Source organism: Melospiza melodia, chromosome 19 (genome assembly GCF_035770615.1).
Source record: "Melospiza melodia melodia isolate bMelMel2 chromosome 19, bMelMel2.pri, whole genome shotgun sequence".
In the NCBI taxonomy this organism is placed as follows: Eukaryota; Metazoa; Chordata; class Aves; order Passeriformes; family Passerellidae; genus Melospiza; species Melospiza melodia.
Window position 1 is genome coordinate 9,416,574 of NC_086212.1, and position 22,599 is coordinate 9,439,172.

Below are 22,599 nucleotides of genomic sequence, written 5' to 3' on the forward strand. Positions count from 1 at the left end.
CTTGATGCTTCTTCATGATCTGAGTGAACCTCATGGAATCACCTGAGTTAGAAGAGACCCACAAGGATCACTGAGTCCAACTCCTGCCCCTGCACAGGACACCCCAACAATCCCATCATGTGCCTTAGATTGTTGTCTAAATGCTCCTTGAGCTCCGGCAGCCTTGGGACTGTGACCATTGCCATGGGGAGCTCTCTGGGGGGAAGAGCCTTTCCCTAATGTCCAACCTAAAACATCACATGACACAGCTCCAGATGTTCCCTCAGCCCCTGTCCCTGGTCATACACAGAGATCAGTGACTGCCCCTCCACCTCCCTCAGGAGGAAGCTGCAGATCCTGACAGTTTCTCCCCTCAGTCTCCTCCATTCTGAACAAACCAAGTGACCTCAGCTGCTCCTCATATGGCTTTCCCTCCAGATCCTTCATCATCCTTGTGCAGCTCCTTTGGACACTCTATAATAGTTTTGGTTTCCCTTCAGGCAGGAGGAACTGCCTCTACTCTGGCACCAAGTCTTCATTTGGATTGAAGGTGTGGTATTCTTGACCTCCCACCACTGCTCATGGCATCTCCCCTCCCAGGACTGTAGTCTTGAAGGGTCACAAATCCTTCTAGGCACCCATGGGAAATAACAAATAATGGCTCAGTTCAAGAAAACCAGAGAAAAAATTTATTATTGTTCTTTATAAAATATCTCCAATAAGTTATATAGGCAAATATTTAAATTAAAATAAATTAACTCCGCTCTATGCTGGGACACGCAACTGCCCATAAAGTCAAACTAGGATTTACGTTTCTCTGAAAAAATATGCCCTAGATCTCCGATGTAATATTTGAAAAAAATATCTATGCTTGGTGAGAGGAAGGAGAAATCTGCACTGGACAGAGGGGTTAAGGTGCGGTGCTGAAGCTGCCTGGTGCCAGAGGCACCTCCACATCCAGCTAAGTGCTGAGAGCATCCTCATCGTCACTCCAGTCAGGAGGAGCGTCCGTCCCGAAGTACCGATCTCCAAAATTCCCTGTGGGGAGACAGAGAGTCAGAGTGCAGCACTGTGGGAGCCTAGAGACCCATCCTGCTGCCTGTCTTCATCACGGCAGGCAAGGGGAACCAGAGCAGGTTTATGTGACAGCAAAACTGGAGCAGCCTGTAGGCTGGCTTACCACCCGGTGGAAGGTGTTTCCTGGCACAGTAGAGGTGAGGACAGAACACAGTGAGCTTATTTTGGGTGAACTTGTGGAAGGTGTCAGTTTAGGGAAGGAGGTGGGCAAAAGGCTGCTCCAGCTGTCCCAGTCTGACTTCTCTGCCTGGGGCTGGAGGAGGCTCATGGCATGGGGAATGGCTCCTGCTGCTGACACAGCAATGGCTGCCCTGCAGCCCCCAGACCCAGCATTGGTGATCCTGACACCCAGCTGGCAGCAGGACCCACGAGGGCAGTAGGGCTCAGGGTAATGTCAGGCCAGACCTAAACTGCTGGTGACAACCATGTCCCCTCCCCACCAGAAGCACTAAAAATGCCCTCAGCACAAGTCCTTCCTAGCAGGACACTCACCAATGCCGGGGATTATCCGAAAGAGGTCATTCACCTTCTTGTCCACAGCCGTGGTGATGATCTTCACCCGGGGGAACGCATAGGCCACCGAGTGGACACCCATCTCTGCCATGAGCAGGGACAGCAGGAAGATCTTATCCTCTGGGACATCATGATCCTACAGGAAATGCACAGGGACAGCTCAGGGTGAGTTACCCCAGCCTGTGCTGTGTGCCCTGACACCCTCCTTCCCACAGATGTTGCAGGCACATCCCCTCAGCTTGGCTGTGGCTGGTGCTTTGCAGGTTGCTCCAGAGCACACCCCTGCCTGACCCGTCCGTACCAGCAGCACCCTCACTGCCATCATGGCTGCAGCGCCCGTGGAGACCGTGCAGTCCATCAGGATGACGTGGTCTTCGCTGATGTCCTTCGGCAGCCGCAGGTAGTGGAGCTGGGTGGAGGAGAGAGAGAGCAGCTTAGAGGCTGCAGGCAAATGGAACAACCTGAGCCCTTCTCTTTGAGGAGTGAAGGATCCCTCCTGCCTATCTGTCCCTGGCTGTCAGCTCAGAGCCAGCACAAACCAGCCCCTGTGTGCACAAGCCTGCTGGCAAAACCCACCTGAGCAGCTTTCACAGCACTCAACCTTGCCAAGACAAAATGCTGGGTCACTGAAGGGCTGTTGGGAAACACCTGAGCCACAGGCCCACCCCACACACAGGTTAACACCAGGAGATGTCCTGAGCAGCCCAGGGCTTCACCTCTGGCTCGCCGGTGTTGCAGTTGGTCTGGATGAGGATGGTGCCGATGCGGACGTCCTTGCACACCGCGCGCAGAGCCGGCTCCATGGTCTCCCCTGCCCGCAGGATGGACACCCCGGTGATCTGCAGCACGTGCACAGGGTGGTTACACGGGGTAGGAGCTGCCACCACCCCACACTGGGTCTCAGCAGCGGGGGACTCTAATAGGAAATCTAAAAGCACATCCCTTCCAAGGGGGCTGCACCTCTCCCAGGCCACCCTCAGTGAGAGGGCATGGGCAGCACAGTGACACTGCTGAGGGCACCCTTGGTCACCAGCCAGTCTTTCCTGGTGGTACAGGGTGTCATACTCATGATAGCAGGCACCAAACCCAGCCTGATGGCAGCCACGGCTTCCAGTGCAGCCCCACAATGCAGGTCCAAATGGCTTCCACTTACTTGCTTCCCACTGTATGTCCTCCCTTCATAGTCGTGTCCCTGAGGGGTCTGGACTGTGCAACTCTACAAAAAACATGTGAGAAGAGTTACCAGGGGCTCTGATGTGGCTCTCATGGGAGCCCTGGGGTCAGCAAGCCATAGGGGCTGGAGCCTTGGACACCAAGGCTGGAAAAAGAATTGTCACCCAGGGCCACAACACTGCTCCATGGCCTTGGGGAGTCCTGGTGTGTTTTAATCTGAGGGTTGAAAGGACTGGTCCATGGGGAAGGTTGGAGGAGCAGCACCAGGACTGTCCTGGCTCCCCAGCAGTCGAGGGTCAGGAATCAGAGAGGAAACCCAGCTCCTACAGCCTTGAACCCACCTGGAACGGGAGCAGGGAGAGCGCATGCTCAATCAGCAACCGCATCAACCTTTTGGAGTAGAAAATGAACTCGTCTCTGCTGGTCTCCTTGTTTCTAGAGGGGAGGGAAAGGCAACGTCAGCTCTGGACCAAAACATGTCCCAGGAGATGCAGCCAGAGGTCTGGCAGTCCCTGCCCCTTCCTGGTCCTTGTTTGCACCATCTAAGCCTGAAACTGCGCTGTTTCAAGGTAAAAAGCAGAAAAACTGTTGGCAAGATCACTGAGCAGTAATTGCACAGCTCCTCGATGCAGGGCCACCATCATCTGCCCTATTTTGTGTCTTCAAACCATACTGACAGGCAAAAGTGGGATTGGGAAGCCCAAAGACAGGCCAGCCTATCCTACCAGCAGCTGAGCCCCATCCCACCCCAGGAGCCACAGCAGGGGCTTTACCTGATGATGGTGTGCATGCCCCTCACCTGAGGGGTGCTCTTCAGCACACTGAGGGTCTGAGGAAGGGGGTGGCACTGGTGGGCAGAGGCCAGGGCAGCCCTGAAAACCAAACACATGGTCAGAAGGTCTGGGGAAGGCTGCCCAAAGGGTGGAGCACAGCACATGGCCAGAGCCATCCTCCCAGATGTCATCTCACACTGCAAACACACACAGAGGCCATCCAGCTGAGCCGAGTGAGCAGCCAGCCCTGCAAAGGGACCTGCACCCACAAACCAGCACCACTGGAGTTAGGGTGACCTTGCAGCCCAAGGACCTGCCCTTCCTGCTGGACAGCTCACCCAGGATCATGGAGTGGTTTGGGTTGGAAAGGACTTTAAAGACCATCTTGTTCCAGCCCTGTGCCATGGGCAGGGACGCCTTCCACTAGACCAGGTTAATCCAGGCCTCATCCAACCTGGCCTTGAACACTTCCAGGGATGGGGTAGCCACAGCTTCTCTTGAAGGTGGCTGGCCCATCTTGCTTTCCATTGTTTGGGAAGAAAGTAGAAAATAAAATCAAAACCTTCTATTCCAGAGTCTTATCTATTGATGGATCTTGGACTCATGGGGTGAGGAGGGGCTGCTGTGGCTGTCTCTGACCTACAAGTGCCAGATGCCACGAGGAACTGGACAGGCAGCCAGGCTGGCACATATCTGGAATGTGACTATTTTAGAGACCACTTGGGCCATTCCAAATTGGGAACAGCTTCAAGACTTTATGGCTGGCCAGGACTGGCTCTGTGTGACTCATTCCACATAACGAATAGGGCTGGGAGCTATTCTGGGATCAAGGGAACACCATTCACAGGGAAGTGCACAATGGAGCCCCATTAGTCACTTCTCCCTGTGAGAGTGGCAGTAATGAGAAGAAGGTCACATTTGGCTTCCACAAGGCTGGGCAGGATGGACAAGCAACTTTGTCTGGGAGGAGGGCTGGGGTTGGAAAGCCACACGTCAGATCACACACGTGCCAGTGGCTGCATCCAGCAAAAAACACAGAGATGTCAGGGAGGCAGAGAAGAGAGCAAATGAAAGCACTGCATGATTAAGATTTCAAATCAAGCAGAAACCTGGATTAATGGCACACAAAGGCACGCAAGCAGAGAGGAAGACAGAGAAGATGGACAGGCATGGAGGAGGGCAGAGCCTGAGGCCTCCATCCACACAGCCATCTCCTGGTCTTGGCCAACCAACACCAAATGAGACATTGCCAAGGCCTGTGGGTACTTAAGGGCTCCTTCTTGCTTTACCAGCTCCACTCCTCTGTAGCAGCCAAGAGCCCCATGCAGGGAACACTCCAGGACAGCTGGCAGCCATGCAGAGAGCATGGATGGGTGGTGGTACCCTCATGGGCTTGCCTGCTATGTGCAGACCCCATTGCTGGTTGGGATAAGCAGCCCTCAAGGCCCAGCCCTGCTGTCAGTGAAGCAAGCTCACTCTGTTAGTTGCTGTCCTACAGGTTAGAAGCCTTTGGAGATGCTCCCTGCTGGCAGCACCCACAGCTCTGCCCCCACAGCCCTCCCTTCCCTCTCCTGCCAGAGCCTGGGGACAGATCCTGGGGGCACAGCCCTGCCTAAACCCCTCTCAGCCCCCAGGATTCCAATACATGTGGTGGTGAGGGCCTTGGGCAGATGCTGGTGCTTGCATGGGGGCTGCCAGCTCATCTGCTTTAAGGGGCAGAGACAGGCCCCCAACACAGAGCTACACACCCACACATGGCCCTGGCTGGGTCTGCCCAGGTGACAAACTGCTGCTGCCTAAACCAGAGGAGCTGGTAATTACAGGATTGAGCTTGCCACTGGCACTTTTCCCCTCCATCACTGCCAGGTCCATGTCACAGCATCCCACCATGCCAGTGGAATGGGCAGCCCCTCTCCTGTCACCTGACTCCCGCTCCCTGCCACAGATACCAAGGGGTTTTCCAACCTCCATGAGCAGTGGGAACTCCTCCCAGCATCCTCAGCTGTCAACAGACCCCCAAGGAATGCTGTCAGCATCTGTCACCAAGTTTTCCCCACCTTCCTTCCACACCCCTGCAGTGTGGGGACAGGGAGGTCTGGATACCACCCTGCTCGGAAGCCACTCAGTGTTGTGAGGGTCTCCCCATGGTGCTTTCTGGGGAAACAGCTCCCATTTTTGGGATAAAGCTTCTCTTTCAAGTGCCCCCACCTCTGCCTGGCCCACCCACAGCCCCAGCAAAGCAGGACCCCATGAGCTGTGTGCCCCAGGATGCCCTGGCAGGGTTAGTGAGGCAGCTCACCCTGCACAGCCCTCGCCCATCCCTGCTGTTAGTCACAACCAAACACTGCCAAAAGCATTTGTCTCCTCACATATCCCAGCGCAGCTTCCTCTGGTCAGCCGGTGGGAGGGATGTTCAGGGGAGACAAGACAGGAGACACCAGAGTTTAAGAGGAGAGGGACAAACACGACACGAAACAGAGGAGAAAGCACTGTCATTAGTCAGAGGGGGAAAAAATCCCCTAATTGATCAATGGCTCTTGGACCTGCACTGTGCAGACACAGCACTCCTCCCCTGGTGACCAAGGCATGTCACCACTGCTCTCCACGGCACTGGCTCCACTCCTGGCTCCATGAGGGAAAAGAACTGTCTGCTCTCACTGTCCTGGAGCCACAGCAGGGACACTGTCCCACCTGTGTCCCAGGTAGTTCCACACTGCAATGGTGGCTCCTGGAGTTTGGAGTGACATACAACCATAGAATGATTTGGATGAGAAGGAACCTCAAAGATCAGCTCATTCCACCCTCCCTGCCATGGGCAGGGACACCTTTCACTAGAGCAGGTTGCTCCAAGCCCCATCCAACTTCAGTTGGATGAGGAGTGAAGGAGAGCTCATGCCAAGCCCTCACTGAGGGCTCCAATCCAGTCTCAGAGCAAGCAGAGGCACTCAAGGCCCAAAACCTTTGCCCAACCTAAAAATCCTTCATCCAACCTGCCCTGCTCCCAGGCAAAATGCTTGTGGGCTGCCAGGGGGGGGGCCCCCTCCTGCATGATTATCATCTCCAAGCCTTGGAGAACACTGAAAGCCAAGAACACAAGAAATGTCAAGGGAAATCTGTCTCTGAACAGAACATCACTTGCTAAAGGTGATGTTGTAAAGGGACAACTTTACTTCCCCTGGGCTCACCATGACTGGAGAGGGCCTGCAGGCTGAGGAAGAGCTCAGCCCTTCCAGCAGCCATCCCCTGTGTCACCTCCTGCCCATCCTGGAGGGAAGGAGGGACTGTGATGCCTCCTGTCCCTCTCTGCCAACACCGGCCTGTGACGGAACATCCAGACGGGCAGCCATGAGCACGTCAAGAAAACGTCTTATTTTGGAAACTTATTTTTTCCCCCTGAGAACAAAGGCTTTAAAGAGAAAATAAAATAGAAAGAAGAAGAAAGAGAGAGAGGGAGAGAGAGAAAGGGGTGACCATCTCCCAGGAAGGCTTCAGGGAGCATCCTTGGCTCTTTGTGGAACATGCTATCGAGCAGGAAGCAGACAAGAGACATCCAGCTACAAAGGAGATGATGCAGTCAAGGCATTTCAAACACGTACACGGCTGCCTTTCAGGGCTGACATTTCAAACAAGGGCTATTAAACTGCGCCACGGGTTGATATTTAAAGACACAATTGGCAAAGGGCACGCCAAGCTGATCGGGACCTTGGGGGTGGGGAATATTGATTGGCCAGGGGAACGGGCTGCAAAGAGCGGCGGCTCCAGGAGCGGGGCTGGATGCTGAGAGCGTGGCAGGAGGGATGGAGAGCAGGCTGGGCTGGGAGCACTGAGCCTCAGCATGGGCTGGCTGCTCCAGCTCCTGCTGCCAGGCTCCTGGAGGAACACCCACCTGGGAGTGCTGGGATGGAACCACGATTCCAGAGTGAGCACAGTCAAACAGGGGGGAAGCTGGACAAGAAATAGCCTAAGAATGCTAAGGTCCAAGCTGTGCTCTGAGGGATTAACTGGGAAGGCAAGCATGCTCCTCAGGAGCCAGTGGTTTCAGAATGAAAAGAAGCCTTGCATGTCCAAGGAAAGCGCCACTTGCTTTAAACCCCCCAGAATTCACCCACGTGAGTGGGGAAAGGCACTCCCTGCCTGTCCCAGCCAGTCACTCGGCCAGGAGAGGCAGCCCTGGAGCACAAGGACCACAGAGACACCTGGGACTGGGGCCAGATCTGAGCATTCAGGTTTTATCCTACCAGCACAAAGCCCTCCCTGTGTCCCCACCACTGCCAAACAGCAGTGACTTCAGAACAACCGTGACATTTAGATGGAGCCATTCCAGACAAGAGGATGGGGAATTGTCTGTGATGAAAAGCCCATGTTTGCCAGGCACATCTCACTCAATGTGACTCTCCATCCACCCCACTCCTCTTGCAGAGACAGCAGGGCTGGGGGAAACCACAGAAGCAGTAAAGCACTGGGGCTCTAGCAGCAGCAACAGATTTGGGTTTTTGCAGGAATTTTTTCCCAGATTTTCTGTCAAAGGCATAAATGGAAGCTTTAAAGAGAACATAAAACCACCCGTGGGTGTGGTGATTACGGAGGTGTTTCTGGAGGTCAGAGTTACCTTTTCAAACTTGCCATCATAAAACTTCTAATACTTTATGGATATATTAAAAACCCAATTTTTAAGTGCAGAAGAATATCACTTGCACTGAGCAATCCTTTGATTAAGGAAGAGAAAGGAAATTTTATGTGTGTTTAAGTATCTATCTGTCTCTATATACACATACCTATTTGCACACATATTAGTCTCCTCTCTGATGTTATTCCTGCCATTATTAAAGCCACAAATTTCTCTTCATACTAAAGAGCACTTTCCCACCTGGACCTCCAGACACAGAGGGAAGCTTACGTGTCTGTATGGAAATATCAGGCCCCAGGGTGTTAAACAAGCAAAGGGAAATAAAATAAAACATCCACTTGTCTAGTCTAGGAAGTCACTGGCTGAGGCAGAAATAAGTAAAGCAGAGCCTCTTCCATGTTCATCTCAGTTATTTTAAAAGCTCATTGTATACCAAATGTAAATCTTAAGGTTACTTGAGTTGAGTGTCTCCATGCAATGATGGAGATCTAAATGGAAACCCATCTTCAGTAATGCATTCCCTCTGCTCCCTGAAAGAATACCTGAAAGCCTAGGTGGCTTCTTAATGGAAGCAGGAGAGCTGAAGTCCCATCTGGGGCCCCATGCTGAAGAGGTTAAGTAATTCAACATATATGTTATAGCATCCAACTGCAGATATTGAGAATTTAGAAATCCTGCTGGACTTAGGCAGCAGGATTTTCTCAGTCCTCCAGAAAATGTTCTGCATCCTGCAGAAGCTGTGGGAAAGTTGGTACCTCTGGCCATGGGAAGGTGCCAAGCTCCTTTGGGTGCCTCCAGGCAGATCCCTGTGCGCAGTGAGGGGCCCAGGGCTCCCACCACCCTCAGTATCAGACTGGTTTGGGCTGGGAGAAACCTCAAAGACCATCTTGTTCCCAACCCCATGCCAAAGGCAGGGACACCTCCCACTATCCCAAGGTACTCCCAGCCCCATCTAACCTGGCCTTGGGCACTTCCAGGGATGGGGCAGCCACAGCTTCTTTGGCCTCCCTGTGCCAGGGCCTCAGCACCCTCACAGGGGAGAATTCCTTCCTATTACCCAATCTAAATTTCTCCTCCTTTAGTTTAAAACTGTTCCCCTTCATCCTATCACTATCTGCCCATTTAAAAAGTCACTCTCTATCCTTTTCTCAAGATGCTTTGACTAATCTAATAATTGATGTTTAATGATCTTTAATCATCAGGGGTGGAGAGCAGCTCTGATAATCATTCATTTTAGAGGATGAAGAGAAACAAAAGAGAATCTCAGGATGCAAAGCAGAGACTGGGGACCCCCAGGTACAAACCTGGCCCTGGCCCAGCCTCAGGGGTCTGCACTCAGGCTGGCAGTACCTCCCGGGGGAGGAGCCCTGTCCCTGCCATCCCACAGCCAAGGGAAGGTGGCCTTTTGTCACCATGGGGGTGCCAAGGCCCTGCAAGCTGCCAGTCCTGCCGTGGGTGGGGGTGAGGCCAAGCAGTGCCTGGCATTGGAAATGCCTGGGCTGCACACACAGGACACAGTGAGGGCTCTTACCTGACACTGAGTTCACGCTGCGGCAGCAACACAAAGACACAACGCAACCGGTATTAAGCATTGTCAACACCAGGGTCGTTTCAAGATAAAAAAAAAGGAAAAATAGGAGTATTTTCCTGAATTCACATGCAGCCTTTTTGCCCTTCTTCCCCTCCCCAGGTCAGGACAGCCCTCCCCAAGCCAACCCCTTGCCTGGCTCGCAGTGGCACCCTGGGGGTGCTGGGTTTGCTCTGGAGTTCCCTGGCTGGATCCAGGAGCTGGGGGAAACAGCCATTCCCCTCTCCTGCCTCTGCCTCAGGGCTGGGTGCCCTTCTCAGCCTGGCACCAGCACAGATGCTGGGGCTTCCAGCCTTCTTCTGTGACCGAGGGTTTAGAAACCACCTTCCCAACCAGAGTTTGGTGCTGGGAATTCAGGCAGCCACGTACTCCAGGAGGAGGAAACTGCCAAGACACCTTTGCAAGAGCAGTCCCTCCTGAGCAGGCACGGGAAGCTGGATGCCAAGGCATGCCAGCTCCCATCCCAGGCCTGAGCAGCTCCTGCCACCTGGGAGCTCCAAAAAAGACTTGAAAGAATCAAGCCCTGTACTTTCCAGTGCATCTATACCCAGGTCACACTCCCTGCACTTACCACTCTGAGCATTTCCATGACTGAAACATCACCAAACCTATGGGGTGGGAGGAGACTGTGCTGCTCGGGGACAGCAACACAAAATGCCATCAGTTCATTGCAGAGTCCCAAACCACTGGTCAGGACTGGCCCAGGATCAACAGAAGACTTAAAGCCAGCAGTGGGGAAGTGATGGAGCATGTGCCTGGACTGGGGCTCCAATGTGACGAGACTTTGAGTTTTGAAACCCAGGAGCTGCACACAGCACAGAAGAGGAGAAGTGGGCTCCTGACTGGAAAGATTGTGCAGCAGTGTCTGCATGGGAGGGAAGAGGAGAAGCCCAAGAGCAGTGGAGGGTTTGGGGCAATGCTGGCCCTGGGAGGGCTGCAGGCAGGGGGACACATCCTTTGGGTCACAGGAGGGTGTCTGGTTTGTCCCCTCATGACTTGCTGTCCCAGGGAGGGAAGGAAGCTGCAGCTGGACCACAGCTGGCAGAGGAGCCAGGACTGACCAGAGCACAGGGAGAAGGCATTTTCCTTCACTGGGCTGGGAGGAGTTCACAGGAACTCCCACACCTGGAGCACAGGAGCAGCCAGGCCATTCCCACCTGGGCACCCAGAGCACAGCAAGGCTGTGAACCCCCCTCACCACCCACAGACCAGGCAGCTCTCACCTCTTCCAGCTGGCTGTGGACGTGCTGAACAATCAGGTCGATGGCCACAGTGTTTCCACTCCCTAGAGTGACCCAAAAGCAAAAAAAAAAAAAAATCACAGAATCAGGATTGTAAAGGTTGGAAAAACCCTCTAAGATCATTGAGTCCAACCATTAAACCAGCACTGCCAAGCCCACCACTAAACCATGTCTGTTAGGGTTACACCTGGGGTTGGGGTTCAGAAAACCACAAAGCCCAGAGCTCCAGGGACTGTGCAGCTACAAAAGGCATGCCAAGGGGAACACAGGACTGCCACACCATGGCTCCCTCCATACATCTGCTTGGCACCAGCCTTACCCCCATGAGGGTTCCACTGCTCTGCCCATGGTTAGGGGTCAGCAAACCCCAAAGCCCAGAGCTGAGGGCAGGGGGCTGTGGGGTCTCAGTGCTGTCACAGGTGCCCTGGGCAGGTACCTCGGGGCACCACGATGTCTGCCAGCCTCATGGTGGGCTGGATGTACTGGTCGAAGGCAGGCTTGACAAACTTGTTGTACTGCTTGATGACGCCCTCGATGTCGCGGCCCCGCTCGCTGATGTCCCTGCGCAGGCGGCGCACCAGGCGGATGTCCGAGTCCGTGTCCACAAATATCTTCAGATCCAAGAGCTGAAAGGAGAGGGGAGGGGACAAATCCCCCCTGGTCAGGTGTGGGACTCAACCCACCTTTCCCTGTTACCCCAACCAGGGCTGAGCCCAGCCCAGCAGCTGTTTAACAGGGCTCGGTCCTGCTCTGCTTTTCCCTGGTGCTGGTGCTGCTGTGAGCCCCCTGCTGCCACTTTATTCTCGTGTCCCCTGAGCCCTGTCCTGCTCCAAACTCTGTCCCTCCTGCTAACCAGCTCCAACACTTTGGCTGAATGTTATTTAAGAGTGAAGAGGAGATGAGCAGTTACTGTCCGTGACATACACCAAGCACTGGCTTCCTAATCAAAGAATCCTTGGATGGTTTGAATTGGAAAGGACTTTAAAGATCATCTCATTGCAAGCCTCCCTCACAAGCAGGGAATTAATGCTGGAAAGGAGCCCAGCACAGCAGGGCAGCTCATGACTCTGCCCTTAGCTGCAAGAGGCAGGAGTGGGGATGCTGAGTGGAGTCTCCTGGGGGATTCACCCGGCTGTCCACTGGAGGTCATCCTTGCTCCAGGAAAGTGCAACCCAATGGCAGGCGAGGAAACCTTCCAGACAGCTTGGCTAAGCCTGTGTATGGCTCACTGCCTGCTGCAGCATTTGTCAGGGCTGCAAAGATGCTCTGAGTGATGGAGACAGGCTGAGAGAGCTGTACAGCCTGGAGAAGAGAAGGCTCTGGAGAGACCTCAGAGCCCCTTCCAGTATTCAAAGAAGTTCCAAGAGAGCAGGAGAGGGACTTTGGACAAGGGCTTGAAGTGACAGAACAAGGGGAAGTGGCTTCAGAATGCCAGAAGGAATTGTTAGATGGGTATTGAGAGGAAATTTGTCCCTGTGAAGGTGGTGAGGCCCTGGCACAGAGTGCCCAGAGAAGCTGTGGCTGCGCCATCCCTGGAAATGTTCATGGCCAGGTTGGACAGGGCTGGGAGCAACCTGGTCTCGTGGAAGGTGTCCCTGCCCATGGCAGGGGGTGGAACAAGATGAGCATTAAGGTCCCTTCCAACACAAACCATTCTGTGATCCTGTGATATATCCAAATAATCCCCAAGAGAGCCTGAAGTGCTGGATGATTCCATGCTAGGAACATCAGGCTCTGTGCAGCAGAAGTTCAGCAGACTTTGCCTCTGGCTGTGCAAGCTGCAGCATGCAGTGGAGGTGGGCTGTTTCTAGTTGTGTTTGTGCACTAGCTGAGACTGAGGTATTTGCTGAAACACTTGACCTCTGCCAGGGGCTTTTCCTCTGAGAGTCAAACCCTATTTCTCCTACCTGGGGAAGTGCTGCAGCATCTGGTGTAACCTGGAAGAGAAGGTTCCACCCTCTCTCCCTGGAACTGCCACAAAACCTTTCCTCACCTTCAGGAGCTCCTTGTCTGCAAATGCCATGATGCCTTCAAAGATGATCACATTGGCGCCATACAGGGTTTTCTGTGGAGTCAAAATGGATGTGATTAGGCACAGAACATCTGGTCAGAGGTGCCCTGTCCCAGGAGATCTCTCTGGGTTGTGACTGTGACAGCTCACCCAAAAAACACACCCAGGCACAGAGCAGGGGGTGACAGCACCAATCAGACTGCACAGGCCAGGGGCTGGAGGGGGGCACTTGGCTCCCCCTCTGTCCTGCCCTGGCCATCCCCACCCTGTCCCACACCCCTCAGTGTCCCATACCCATTCCTTCTTCCTGCTGTGGGTGGTGAAGTCGTAGATGGGGATCTTGACACTCTTGCCTTGCTTCAGCTTCTTCAGGGTGGCGATGATGAGGTCGAAGTCGAAGGCGTCGGGGTGGTCAAAGTTGAAGTCGTTGCTGGCTGCCTGCTCCTGCTGCTGCTTGGTCAGCACCTGCCACAGAGCACAGCTTGGGGCACATGGCAGGGCAGCTCCCTCCCCTCTGCTGTGCCCAGCCACTCTTCCCTGCCCCACAAGAGACACTGGAAGGGAAAACCACATGGCTGTGCCTAAATCTACAATGTGTTTCCTTACCAGGGGTTACCACAAAATCCCAGATTGGTATGGGTTGGAAGGAGCCTTAAAACTGATCTCATGCTGACCCCCCTGCCATAGGCAGGGACACCTTCCACTAGAGCAGGTTGCTCTAAGCCCTGTCCAACATGGTCTTGAACATCTCCAGGAATGGGGCAACCACAGATTCCCTGGGCAACAGCAAATTGAGGAGCCTGGCCAGGCCAACAGGGGTGCAGCCTCACCTTGTAGAAGGAGTCCATGGACAGCAGAACCACCCATGGCACATCAAGAGCTTCAATGATCATGGTGGCCACTGTGGTCTTCCCAGAGGCGCTGCCTCCTCCCAGGCCTGCCAGGGAAAAGGTGATGAAGCCACCAAGCCCAGGCACAGCCCTTCCCTTCCCACCACAGGCTGGAGCCCAGGTCCTGTCAGGGAAAAGGTGATGAAGCCACCAAGCCCAGGCACAGCCCTTCCCTTCCCCACCACAGGCTGCAGCCCAGGTCCTGCATGGTTGCACTAAGCTGGAGGGACCTCCAAAGAGGGAAGTCACAGGCACTCCAAGAGATTATCCTGGAAAATGTCAAATGGAATGTACTGGAACTGCCAGCAACATGCCCAGCAAAAGCTGGGAAACCCATTGTTAGGTGGTTATGTAACATGGGGAGTGCTGGCATGGGATCCAGTCCAAACTGACTCCCTAGGAACCTGTGACAGCCCAGGCAACAGGAGCTGAGGGAAAAAGAAGCAGAGCATGGTCTCCTACAAGCCATGCACACTCTGAGGTTCAGCCCAGCCAGTCAATGCAGGCCTAACCACAGGCACTCCCCCTGCTCCTCTCCAATTCCCAAGGATGTGGTGGGGCAGGACTCCCACCGAGACCTCCAGGAGAGCCACGGGGCAGGGGCAGGGTGCAGAGGGGACCCACCTATGACAAAGGCCTCCTTGGACTGCGTGCCGTGCTCGTTGTACCAGGGGGGCCGGCCTGCAGTGTAGATGGTTCTCTTGCTGGTGCGCAGCAGCGGCGGCTCCGACTTGCACTGGCTGGTGGTGCGCTTGCGGGGCGGCTTGGAGGAGCCCACGGCGGGGTACAGCCTGTCCAGGGACTCTGCACTGCTGCTGCTGCATGGGGAGAGAGGGGAAAATTACCCTGAGGGGGAAGGACACACCTACCTGGGTGTAGGAGCGGGGTCTTTGGGGATTCTGAGTTGTGCAGGTGAAGGGCACAGCCCCACTACCAGCACACACAGCCTCAGACAACATCCAGGGATTCTCACACAGAAGCAATTTGAGCCTGGAAGAGGTGCCATGCAAAGATCCATGCCTAAAGTCCTGCTGTCTGAGGAATGTCTGTATGAAATAAATCGCCCAGTGAGCTCTCAAAGCATTGAGGGGTGTGTTCCAGGGGGCAACCACCCACCCTGGTGTGCCCAGGGACATTTCTTGGGGATCACTGTCAAACACATGGGTTACAGCACAACCATCCCCAATCCCTTTCCTCTCCCCACTTTGAGGGCTCCACTCACACCCTAGAACTAGTTCCCCCAAGCTTCTGGAGCCCCCAGGGACAAGCCTGCAAGCTGGGCAGAGCCATCAGCTTTGCCTTGGGAGCTGAGAGAGCTCTGAGCTCACCCAAAGCCCTGAACTGCTGAACACTCTCCCTTATCTTCCCTGCTGGAGAGGGAGAGGAACAAGGCACCCTCCAGAGCCCTTTCCAGCTTGGCAGGAGGAGAGCTGTGGCCTGGAGGTGATAAGTGGCCTCTGGCCAGGAGATAAGCTGCCAGCCAAGGGACAGGGAGGATTATTTATACCAGTGCCTGCTCCTCCCTGCTCCTGCTCTGCTGCCCCAGAGGGATGTCTGCTCCCTGGGAGAAAGTGCAAAGGGCCCTTCTGGCTCCTGCTGTTCCTCTCCCCAGCCATGACTGGGCTGGAAGGGAAATCAATAGATCTGGGCACCACTGGCTCCAAGCCACCACTGTTTGGTACAGCCCAGCCCAGCACAGCCAGCAGGGCTTTGCTGCTGCTCTGTTATGGCTTGCTCTTGAAAGGGCTTAAAGTGCAGGGCTTTACAGATTTTGGGTTAATTTTAAGCTGTTTTGGTATGAAGATTAATTCCCTTCCCTCCCCCAGCCCTTTTTAGAACAATTTTAGATAAAGCTCAAAATTTCAGAAGGGCCAGCTGTGTGTGAAGTGACACGGCATCCCTCATCCCTGCATGGCAAACAAACCCCCTGGGCACTGCAGGATCCCCCTGGCAAAGCCCCTGGGCATGGCAGGATGCCCACAGCACATCCCTACCCCTGGCACATCCCTGTGGGGCAGGCAAGGAGACAGGGATTTGCCTGGCTTTGCTGAACTCCTGCTGGCAAAAGGGAGGCTGCAGCTCCTGCCCCTGTGACAGGAGCTCTCCCACCGATGCCCACCCTAAGCTGGGCACTCATGGAGCTCCCCACAAGGACACCAACACCTCATCCCTGGCACACAGAGCCAGCTCCAAGCACTGCCAGGCTCAGGCTCAAGCAGGAGCCCTAAACACCCCAACTACAACTCTTTAAAAGCAGCCTCAAGAGATGACACCCATCAGGAAACCTTCTGGGGTGTCTTCCTGTGAAAAAATGGCCCCTTCTATGAGGAGAAGCAAACCCAGGGGGGATGTTTGGGTCTCCTGTCCCACGGGTGATGCTGCAGCAGCTGCTGCCCACCGGGGCTGCCAGCAGGGCTGGTGCTGGGGCACAAACAACGTCACTTCAGCTGGATGAAAGCAGAGGTGACACAAACACAGTTGTTTACCACAGCAGGAAGCGGCTCCTTTCATCCACATCCCAGCCCCTCCCCTGGGACTGTGCTCACTCCAGAGCCTGAGCTCGGCTGCTGCTCCTGTGGGACTGCACGTCAGCCTCCATGAGACAGGAGAGCCCCTGGGGCTGCTCTGCCCCTTGGCTGGTGTCACACAGCACCCAGCTCTGCTGCACATCCTGACCCTGGCCACCATCCCCAAAGTGACTCTGAGTTGGATGAAGTTCTGTTTTTTTGGAGCTGGAGCTCTGCTCCCACCAGCATCAATATCACCCAGCTCCCAGCAGGCAGGAAGAGGCTTGGACTCCAACAGCTCCACCAGGGCCCAGAATTACAGCCACAGCCCCACCTTGCCTTCCCATCATCTCTCCATTCTGCTCCCAGTGCCTGCAGCACACCCAGAGAGGGATATTGCTGCAGGATGCAGGGACAAGCCCCTGGGAGAGGAGTGCAGCCATCCTCCCCCTGCACAGCTGGGGCTGCAGCACCTGAATCCCATCCCAAGAGTTGGTGCTCTGCCTTATCTCATCCATATAATTCTGGACTTTCACCAAAATTCTACACATTTCCATCAGTATCACCTAAACCTGTACCTCTACACCTCATCTACATCTGTATCCCCAACAGGCAGATGATATTCTACACCTCTCAAATCCACAATTCCCATGATTTATTTGGGAGAAGTATGGCTGTGGGGCTGTAGGGCTGTCCTGGAGTTCTCCAAAGGTCATGCCTTTTCTCCTAATGTTACACTTCAAGATTTGTAGATGTTTTCCATGGCTGCCTTTGCCAGGAAGGGGCTCTTCTTGCTCCAAAGGTTTGGCTGATCTCAGCCATCCCCACTGGCCATTCCTCCCTATTCCTTTACAGAAATTCCCTGCAGCAGTGCTGGAGCCCCTGCAATGCCCTGTACCCACAAGGTGAAGCCCCCAGAGAGTGGGGCTCTGTTTAGAGCTGGGGCCAATGCCATTGCTCTGCCAGAGGAGGGTCCTGGTCCCACACAGACCCTCCCCAGCAGAGCAAACCCCTGGGCTGCCAAAGCCACACAAACAGGAAAGGAAACATCACCTGGGCTTGGCAACCCCTCTCCTGCCAAGCCTTCCTGCAGGGCTTGGCTGCCACCAGCTCTCTCCAGGCTGTCCCCAGCTTTTGGGGATGCTTTTGCCTTCCCTGCAGGTGCTGCATCCTTGCTAGAGCACTGTAGGAGAAGGAATTACAGGCAACCTTCACCTGGATAAGCCACAGCTGTGCTAATTACCAAAACCAGCCTTGCCCTTAATGGGTCACAGGTGTGACCAATAAGGATGAGCTGGCTGGGGGAGGTCTGACCAAACTGGAGAGAGAATTGCTGCTGTGAGGGGTCTGCTGTGAGCTCAGCCTGAGCCTGCAAGGGAAGCCCACAGTGGGAGCCTGCTGTACCTGAAGTCTGTTGGCTGAGCTGTGAGGAAGAATAAACCAGGACCTTGGCTGATGAAGTAGAGTGTGCATCTCAGCTCATTTCTATCTCTAATGTGGGGTCTGCTGTGCCAGAGTGTCCCAGAGGAAGCCTGGGGGGTCCTGCTCGTGAGAAGGGCTCTCCAGCTCTGCTGTTGTGCCAGCACAAATGAAGGAAGCATTTTGCTCCTGCTTAGTCCAAGCACAGATTTACTGACACCCCTCTCCTTCCCACTGTGCTCCCATCACCATCCCTGTACCCCGTGCTCAGCCTCTCTGCATCCCACTGCCCCCAGAGACCCCTGAACACCCTGGGCTGGCACAGCAAAGGCAGCAGGTCCCAAAAGCACCCACTGCAGCAAGGAAAGATGGCACAGCCCCAAACCTGAGCTTGGCAGCAGCCAGGAGAGCATGTCCTGGGCTCTGCACCCTGTAAACAACCCCACAGACTGTGCTCCCAGCCCATGGACCCCCCAGCAGCCCCCACAGCCTGCTGAGGTGCCCAGCTGGCTGCAGCCACGTCCCATGGGAAGCCAATCTTCTCAGACAGGAATTGGGGCTGAGGGACTGGGACAGGAGCCACCAAGAGTTCACTCCAGCAAACAAACAGACGAAACCCAGCAAATTCCACCCAAAACCAAAGCAAAACTCACCCTCCATCTGGCCCAAGGGCCCAGCAGCCGGAGATGCGGACGCTGGAGAAGGCTGGGGGGCTGCTCATGTCCCCCTGCTGCCAGCCCAGGGCTGAGCCTGGACTGAGGGTGTCACCCCCTGTCCCTGCCCACACTTCAGCCCCTGTCCCACAGCCTCTGGCACTACCAGGGTGAGGCAGGGGCTGTGCCAGCGGGGCTCCCGGGGTGATTCTCGGGGCACAGAGCCATGGAGGGAGTGTCCCCCTGGAAGGGGCACTGAAGGGTCCCACGGGGCCGGGCTGAGGGCTGGAAGATGGCGGCAGGAGAAGGGAGCAGAGCAGGGGGAGTGTCTGTGCCCGGTCAGCAGCATAAGAGGATAGCTTAACCTCCAGATTACGTTCATTACCTGATATTAATAGCACTGGCTTGATTAAAGAAAAAGAGGGGGGCTGGGGATGAGGCGACACCTCCCCTCACCGCCCCCAGCACAGGCAATAAACACCAGCCCAGCGCCTCTGCTCCTGGCACTGGGGGTGCCCGGCTCTCCTGGACCGTGGGCTCGGCAGGGAGGGCACCTGGACTGTGGCATCCACGTCCCCCAGCACTGGTGAGTTCCCAGGGACTCCTGCACACCTCTGGGGAGGGGGCTGCAGGGGGAGATGAGCCCAGGGCAGGGGGTACCCAGCCAGCCAGCCCCCCTCGTGCAGCTGGTTGGGCAGCTGGGGCTGGGGGCCAGGGGCTGCTGGCCATGTAGGGCGCTTTGGTTTGGGATTCTCACCCCTCACCCCTCTCCCTTGGCTCACATCGATGGGGGTTCTGGCTGAGGGTCCCCCCATGTCACTCAGCTTCCCCAAGAGCTGCCCCTCAGCCCTGGAGTAAACAAGTGGGTGAAACTCAACACCCCGGGGCTGCTGGTGGCTAAGAATAACATCCCATGGGCTGTGCCCGCCATCCAGCACCCCCTCCCTGCCAGCTGCCCTTGCCCCCCCAGCCAGCCAGCTCCTCTTCCAGCACCGGCCTCCCCAGGGAGGGCAGGCAGCCTGGGCAAGCTGCAGGAAGCCCAGGGAGCCAGGAGGCTGCTCAGGGGTGGGACATGTGCCAAGGGTGGGAGATGTTGGCACCACGGCAGGGGGGTCCAGGCCAGCCCTGGAGCAGAGACTGGGGCAGAGCAGCTCTCAGCATACAGCCTCTGGCTGCCAAGGAAGGGAGGAGGTGGCACAGGGCACACTGGAGGGCAGCCAGGCTCTGCCAGGGGCACAGAGCACCCGGACAAAGTCCCATGGCCACCGAGTGAGACGCCAGCATGGTGAGACAGGAGCTTGGCCCCTGCACACCCACTGCAGAGGGGTTCCAGGGAGGGAGCTCCCTCCTGCTTAGTACCAACACCTGGAGATGGGGCCAGACATGGAAAAAGACCCTTTCCTCCTCCTCCTCCTCGAGGCATCAAGGTTATTCCAGAGGCAGGGCAGACACACTGCCTCACAGATTATCAGGAAACCCCTCCTGCTCCTGCTCACCAATGGGACCTGCAGAGCATCATCTCAAAAGATGGAAACCTGATGGGAACCAGAAATGAGGGGCTGGTCCTGAGGCAGGGGACAGGGACAGGAGGGTTTTGGGGTAACCTGTCCCAAATGAGCCGTAGCTGCTGCCCCAAAGTCAGGGAAGGGAGCGATGATCAAAGGAACTTTTCCATCCCTGGTCTCTGCCTGGACTCCCCTCTCGCTGTAAAAGCTCTCTCAGAAGTTTAAAAATAAAATTCCCTTCCGGAGCCACTTCTGCTCCTTCTCATTAAAGAAGCAGAAAAGCAAAGGGACACGGGACACGGGCGAGGAGCCCTCGCCCAGGGACATTGTTCCTTATCTCCTGCTCCTGCTGCCACTTTTCCTGCCTTTGTTAAATGTCCAGGCCACAGGAGCAACTCTCCCAGCATCCCACCCACCATTCCCACTGGGCTCCCAGGTGGGACACCCTGGCTCCAAAGGCCACCTGGGACTGAGCCTTCCTGCTGGCACAAATCTCTGCTTCCCAAGCCCCTTCCCAGCTTCTGAGCTCTTGCACAAGTTGAAATTCCTGGGTTTTCCTGGTGATTTTTAAGCAAATCCCTCCTCTAATGGCAGACTTAAAATATGGCAAAAGAGGAAAGCAGGCACAAAGGCCAGGATCCCCTTTTCCTTCTGGCGCTGGCAGCTGCTGGGTGGTTTTCCCCTGGGATTTAAGGATGGAAGCTGGACTGCGTGTGGATTTTCCTCATTTGGTCACAAGTACTGTCACTGGATTGGTGTCAGTGCTGCAGACACACCAAGCCCCCAGTGGAAGGATGCCTGCTCCCAGGAGAGGGTCCTGCTCCCTGATCCCATCCTGGGGGCAGCACCACAGGAGCGTGGAGGTGAAACTTGTTTCCTCCATTGCTGAGTTGGGCTGGATCCATGTGTGCCAGCTCTTGGCTGGGCCTTCCCTGTCCAAGAAACCATCCCAAGGGATGAGGGAACATAGCCAAGGAATGGAGGAACATGTCCAAGGGATCAAGGAACCTCCCCATGGGATGGATGAACCTGCTTGAGGAATGAAGGAACCTGCCTGAGGGATGCAGGAACCCACACAAGGGATGGAGGGACCTGGCTGCCATCCCTCTGTCACATGTCAGACCCATGCCAATCCTGGAACCCACAGAACGTCATTCCCAGTTTACCCAGCCTTGTACCCAGCTCTGTCCTGGCCGGAGCCCCTGGAGCTGATGGTTCATCTCAGCAGCTCCACGCTCACAGCTTCCAGCTCTGTTATGGTCTCTGCTCCCTCACCACAAAAGGACAAACATTTCCCTCTGCAAACCCAATTATCCGTTGCTATTTATACCAAGTGGGAGCCAAGGTGGAGGGGCTCTGTTACACAACCCAGTTACTCATCCCTCACTCGACCAGCACAACTCAGGGAGACTCCTTCCTCTCATCCTCATCCTCCCCACTATCCACCACTGACTCACAGGAAGGGCACAGGCAGCTGCCAGCAATGGGCTTAGCTGCTGGAACATGCAGGATGGGAACAGGAGGGACGGGAACAGGAGGGATGGGAACAGGAGGGACGGGAACAGGAGGGACGGGAACAGGAGGGATGGGAACAGGAGGGATGCTCTGGCACTGACTCCAGGGTTGGTAGGGTGTTGGTACCCAACAAGCAGGGATACAGGGATGCTCCATCCCTGTAAGCTTTGCCACATCCCCAAAGCAGCACTGATGCTCCAAATGCGATTCCCAGATAATTGATGTTTGGGAGCAGTCAGTCCCCTGAGGTTTGTGCTGGAAAAGGGGGTGGAAAATCGAGGGGAAACATGAGTGTTGGGGGTGGAGGGGCTGAAGGCAATCACCCTGTATGGGGGTTTGGGGTGAAAAAGTTTAGGTTGTCCCACTCTTCATCTTGATGGAGAGGATGCATGTGCGAGCAAGCTTGGAATATGGGAGGCTGTGGTTTATCAGCTGGGAAATTAAGGGCAAAAACCATAAAATAGGGTAAATAAGGGAAAAGGCAACAACACGAAAGGGAGGGAGGGAGGGGGGGGAAAGGATGAAAATAAACAACGGATAAAGCGGGGGTGGGAAGAAATGGCTGGTGGGAAAAGCTCAGGGGTTCTATGGAGCGATGGGCTCGGGGAGGCCCCACTCGCGGAAGTGGCACCGGGGGGGACGGCACCGGCACCGCAAGCCCCGAACCGGCGGCGAACCCGAACCGAGGGCCCCGGGGCGCCGCGGGGCCGGTCCCGTCCCGGAGCGATCATCCCGGGGAAAAGCGAGCGGGGTCCTACCTGTCGTGCGGCTCCACCGGAGCCCCCTCGGGCACCGGGGCCGCGGCCATGGTGCTGCGGGGAGAGGCGGAGCGGGCCGGAGCGGCGGGGGCGGCGCTGCCGCGGGGATCCCCGGGACTTGTAGTGCGGGATGGGAGGGAGGGGTTTGGGGGGCTTGGGCACCCATGGGGGCGCCGGGGGACACGGAGGGGCGCTGTGCTCGTGGGTAAGAGCCGTGCGGGGAGATGGGTCTATATGGGCACGGCTGGGTGCTGTGGGGCACAGGGGCGCGTTGTGGGGTGCGGGTGGGTGTTTGGGGTATAGCTGGGTCTATATGGGTACGGCTGGGTGCTGTGGGGCACAGGGGCGCGTTGTGGGGTGCGGGTGGGTG

General features: G+C 55.7%; 1 protein-coding gene across 3 annotated transcripts; it reads right to left on the minus strand.

Annotated features, from left to right (window-relative positions):
• Nucleotides 1–645: 645 nt before the first annotated feature.
• Nucleotides 646–22,305, minus strand: UCKL1 (uridine-cytidine kinase 1 like 1). 3 transcript variants are annotated; one of them, XM_063172453.1, is made up of 15 exons: nucleotides 22,230–22,305; nucleotides 14,497–14,690; nucleotides 13,813–13,919; nucleotides 13,277–13,447; nucleotides 12,965–13,036; nucleotides 11,408–11,597; nucleotides 10,954–11,015; nucleotides 5,885–5,904; nucleotides 3,516–3,614; nucleotides 3,084–3,177; nucleotides 2,723–2,785; nucleotides 2,286–2,408; nucleotides 1,871–1,978; nucleotides 1,549–1,705; nucleotides 646–1,017 (listed from the first exon to the last, which is right to left on the minus strand). In XM_063172453.1, exons 1-15 carry the CDS (start codon nucleotides 22,277–22,279, stop codon nucleotides 941–943), a joined length of 1,587 nt encoding a protein of 528 aa, XP_063028523.1. In that variant the 5' UTR covers nucleotides 22,280–22,305; the 3' UTR covers nucleotides 646–940. The 3 variants fall into 3 exon arrangements, with proteins under 3 accessions (XP_063028523.1, XP_063028521.1, XP_063028522.1); XM_063172451.1 differs by lacking the exon at nucleotides 22,230–22,305 and adding an exon at nucleotides 18,452–18,802; XM_063172452.1 differs by lacking the exons at nucleotides 5,885–5,904; nucleotides 22,230–22,305 and adding exons at nucleotides 9,674–9,690; nucleotides 18,452–18,802.
• Nucleotides 22,306–22,599: the final 294 nt, after the last annotated feature.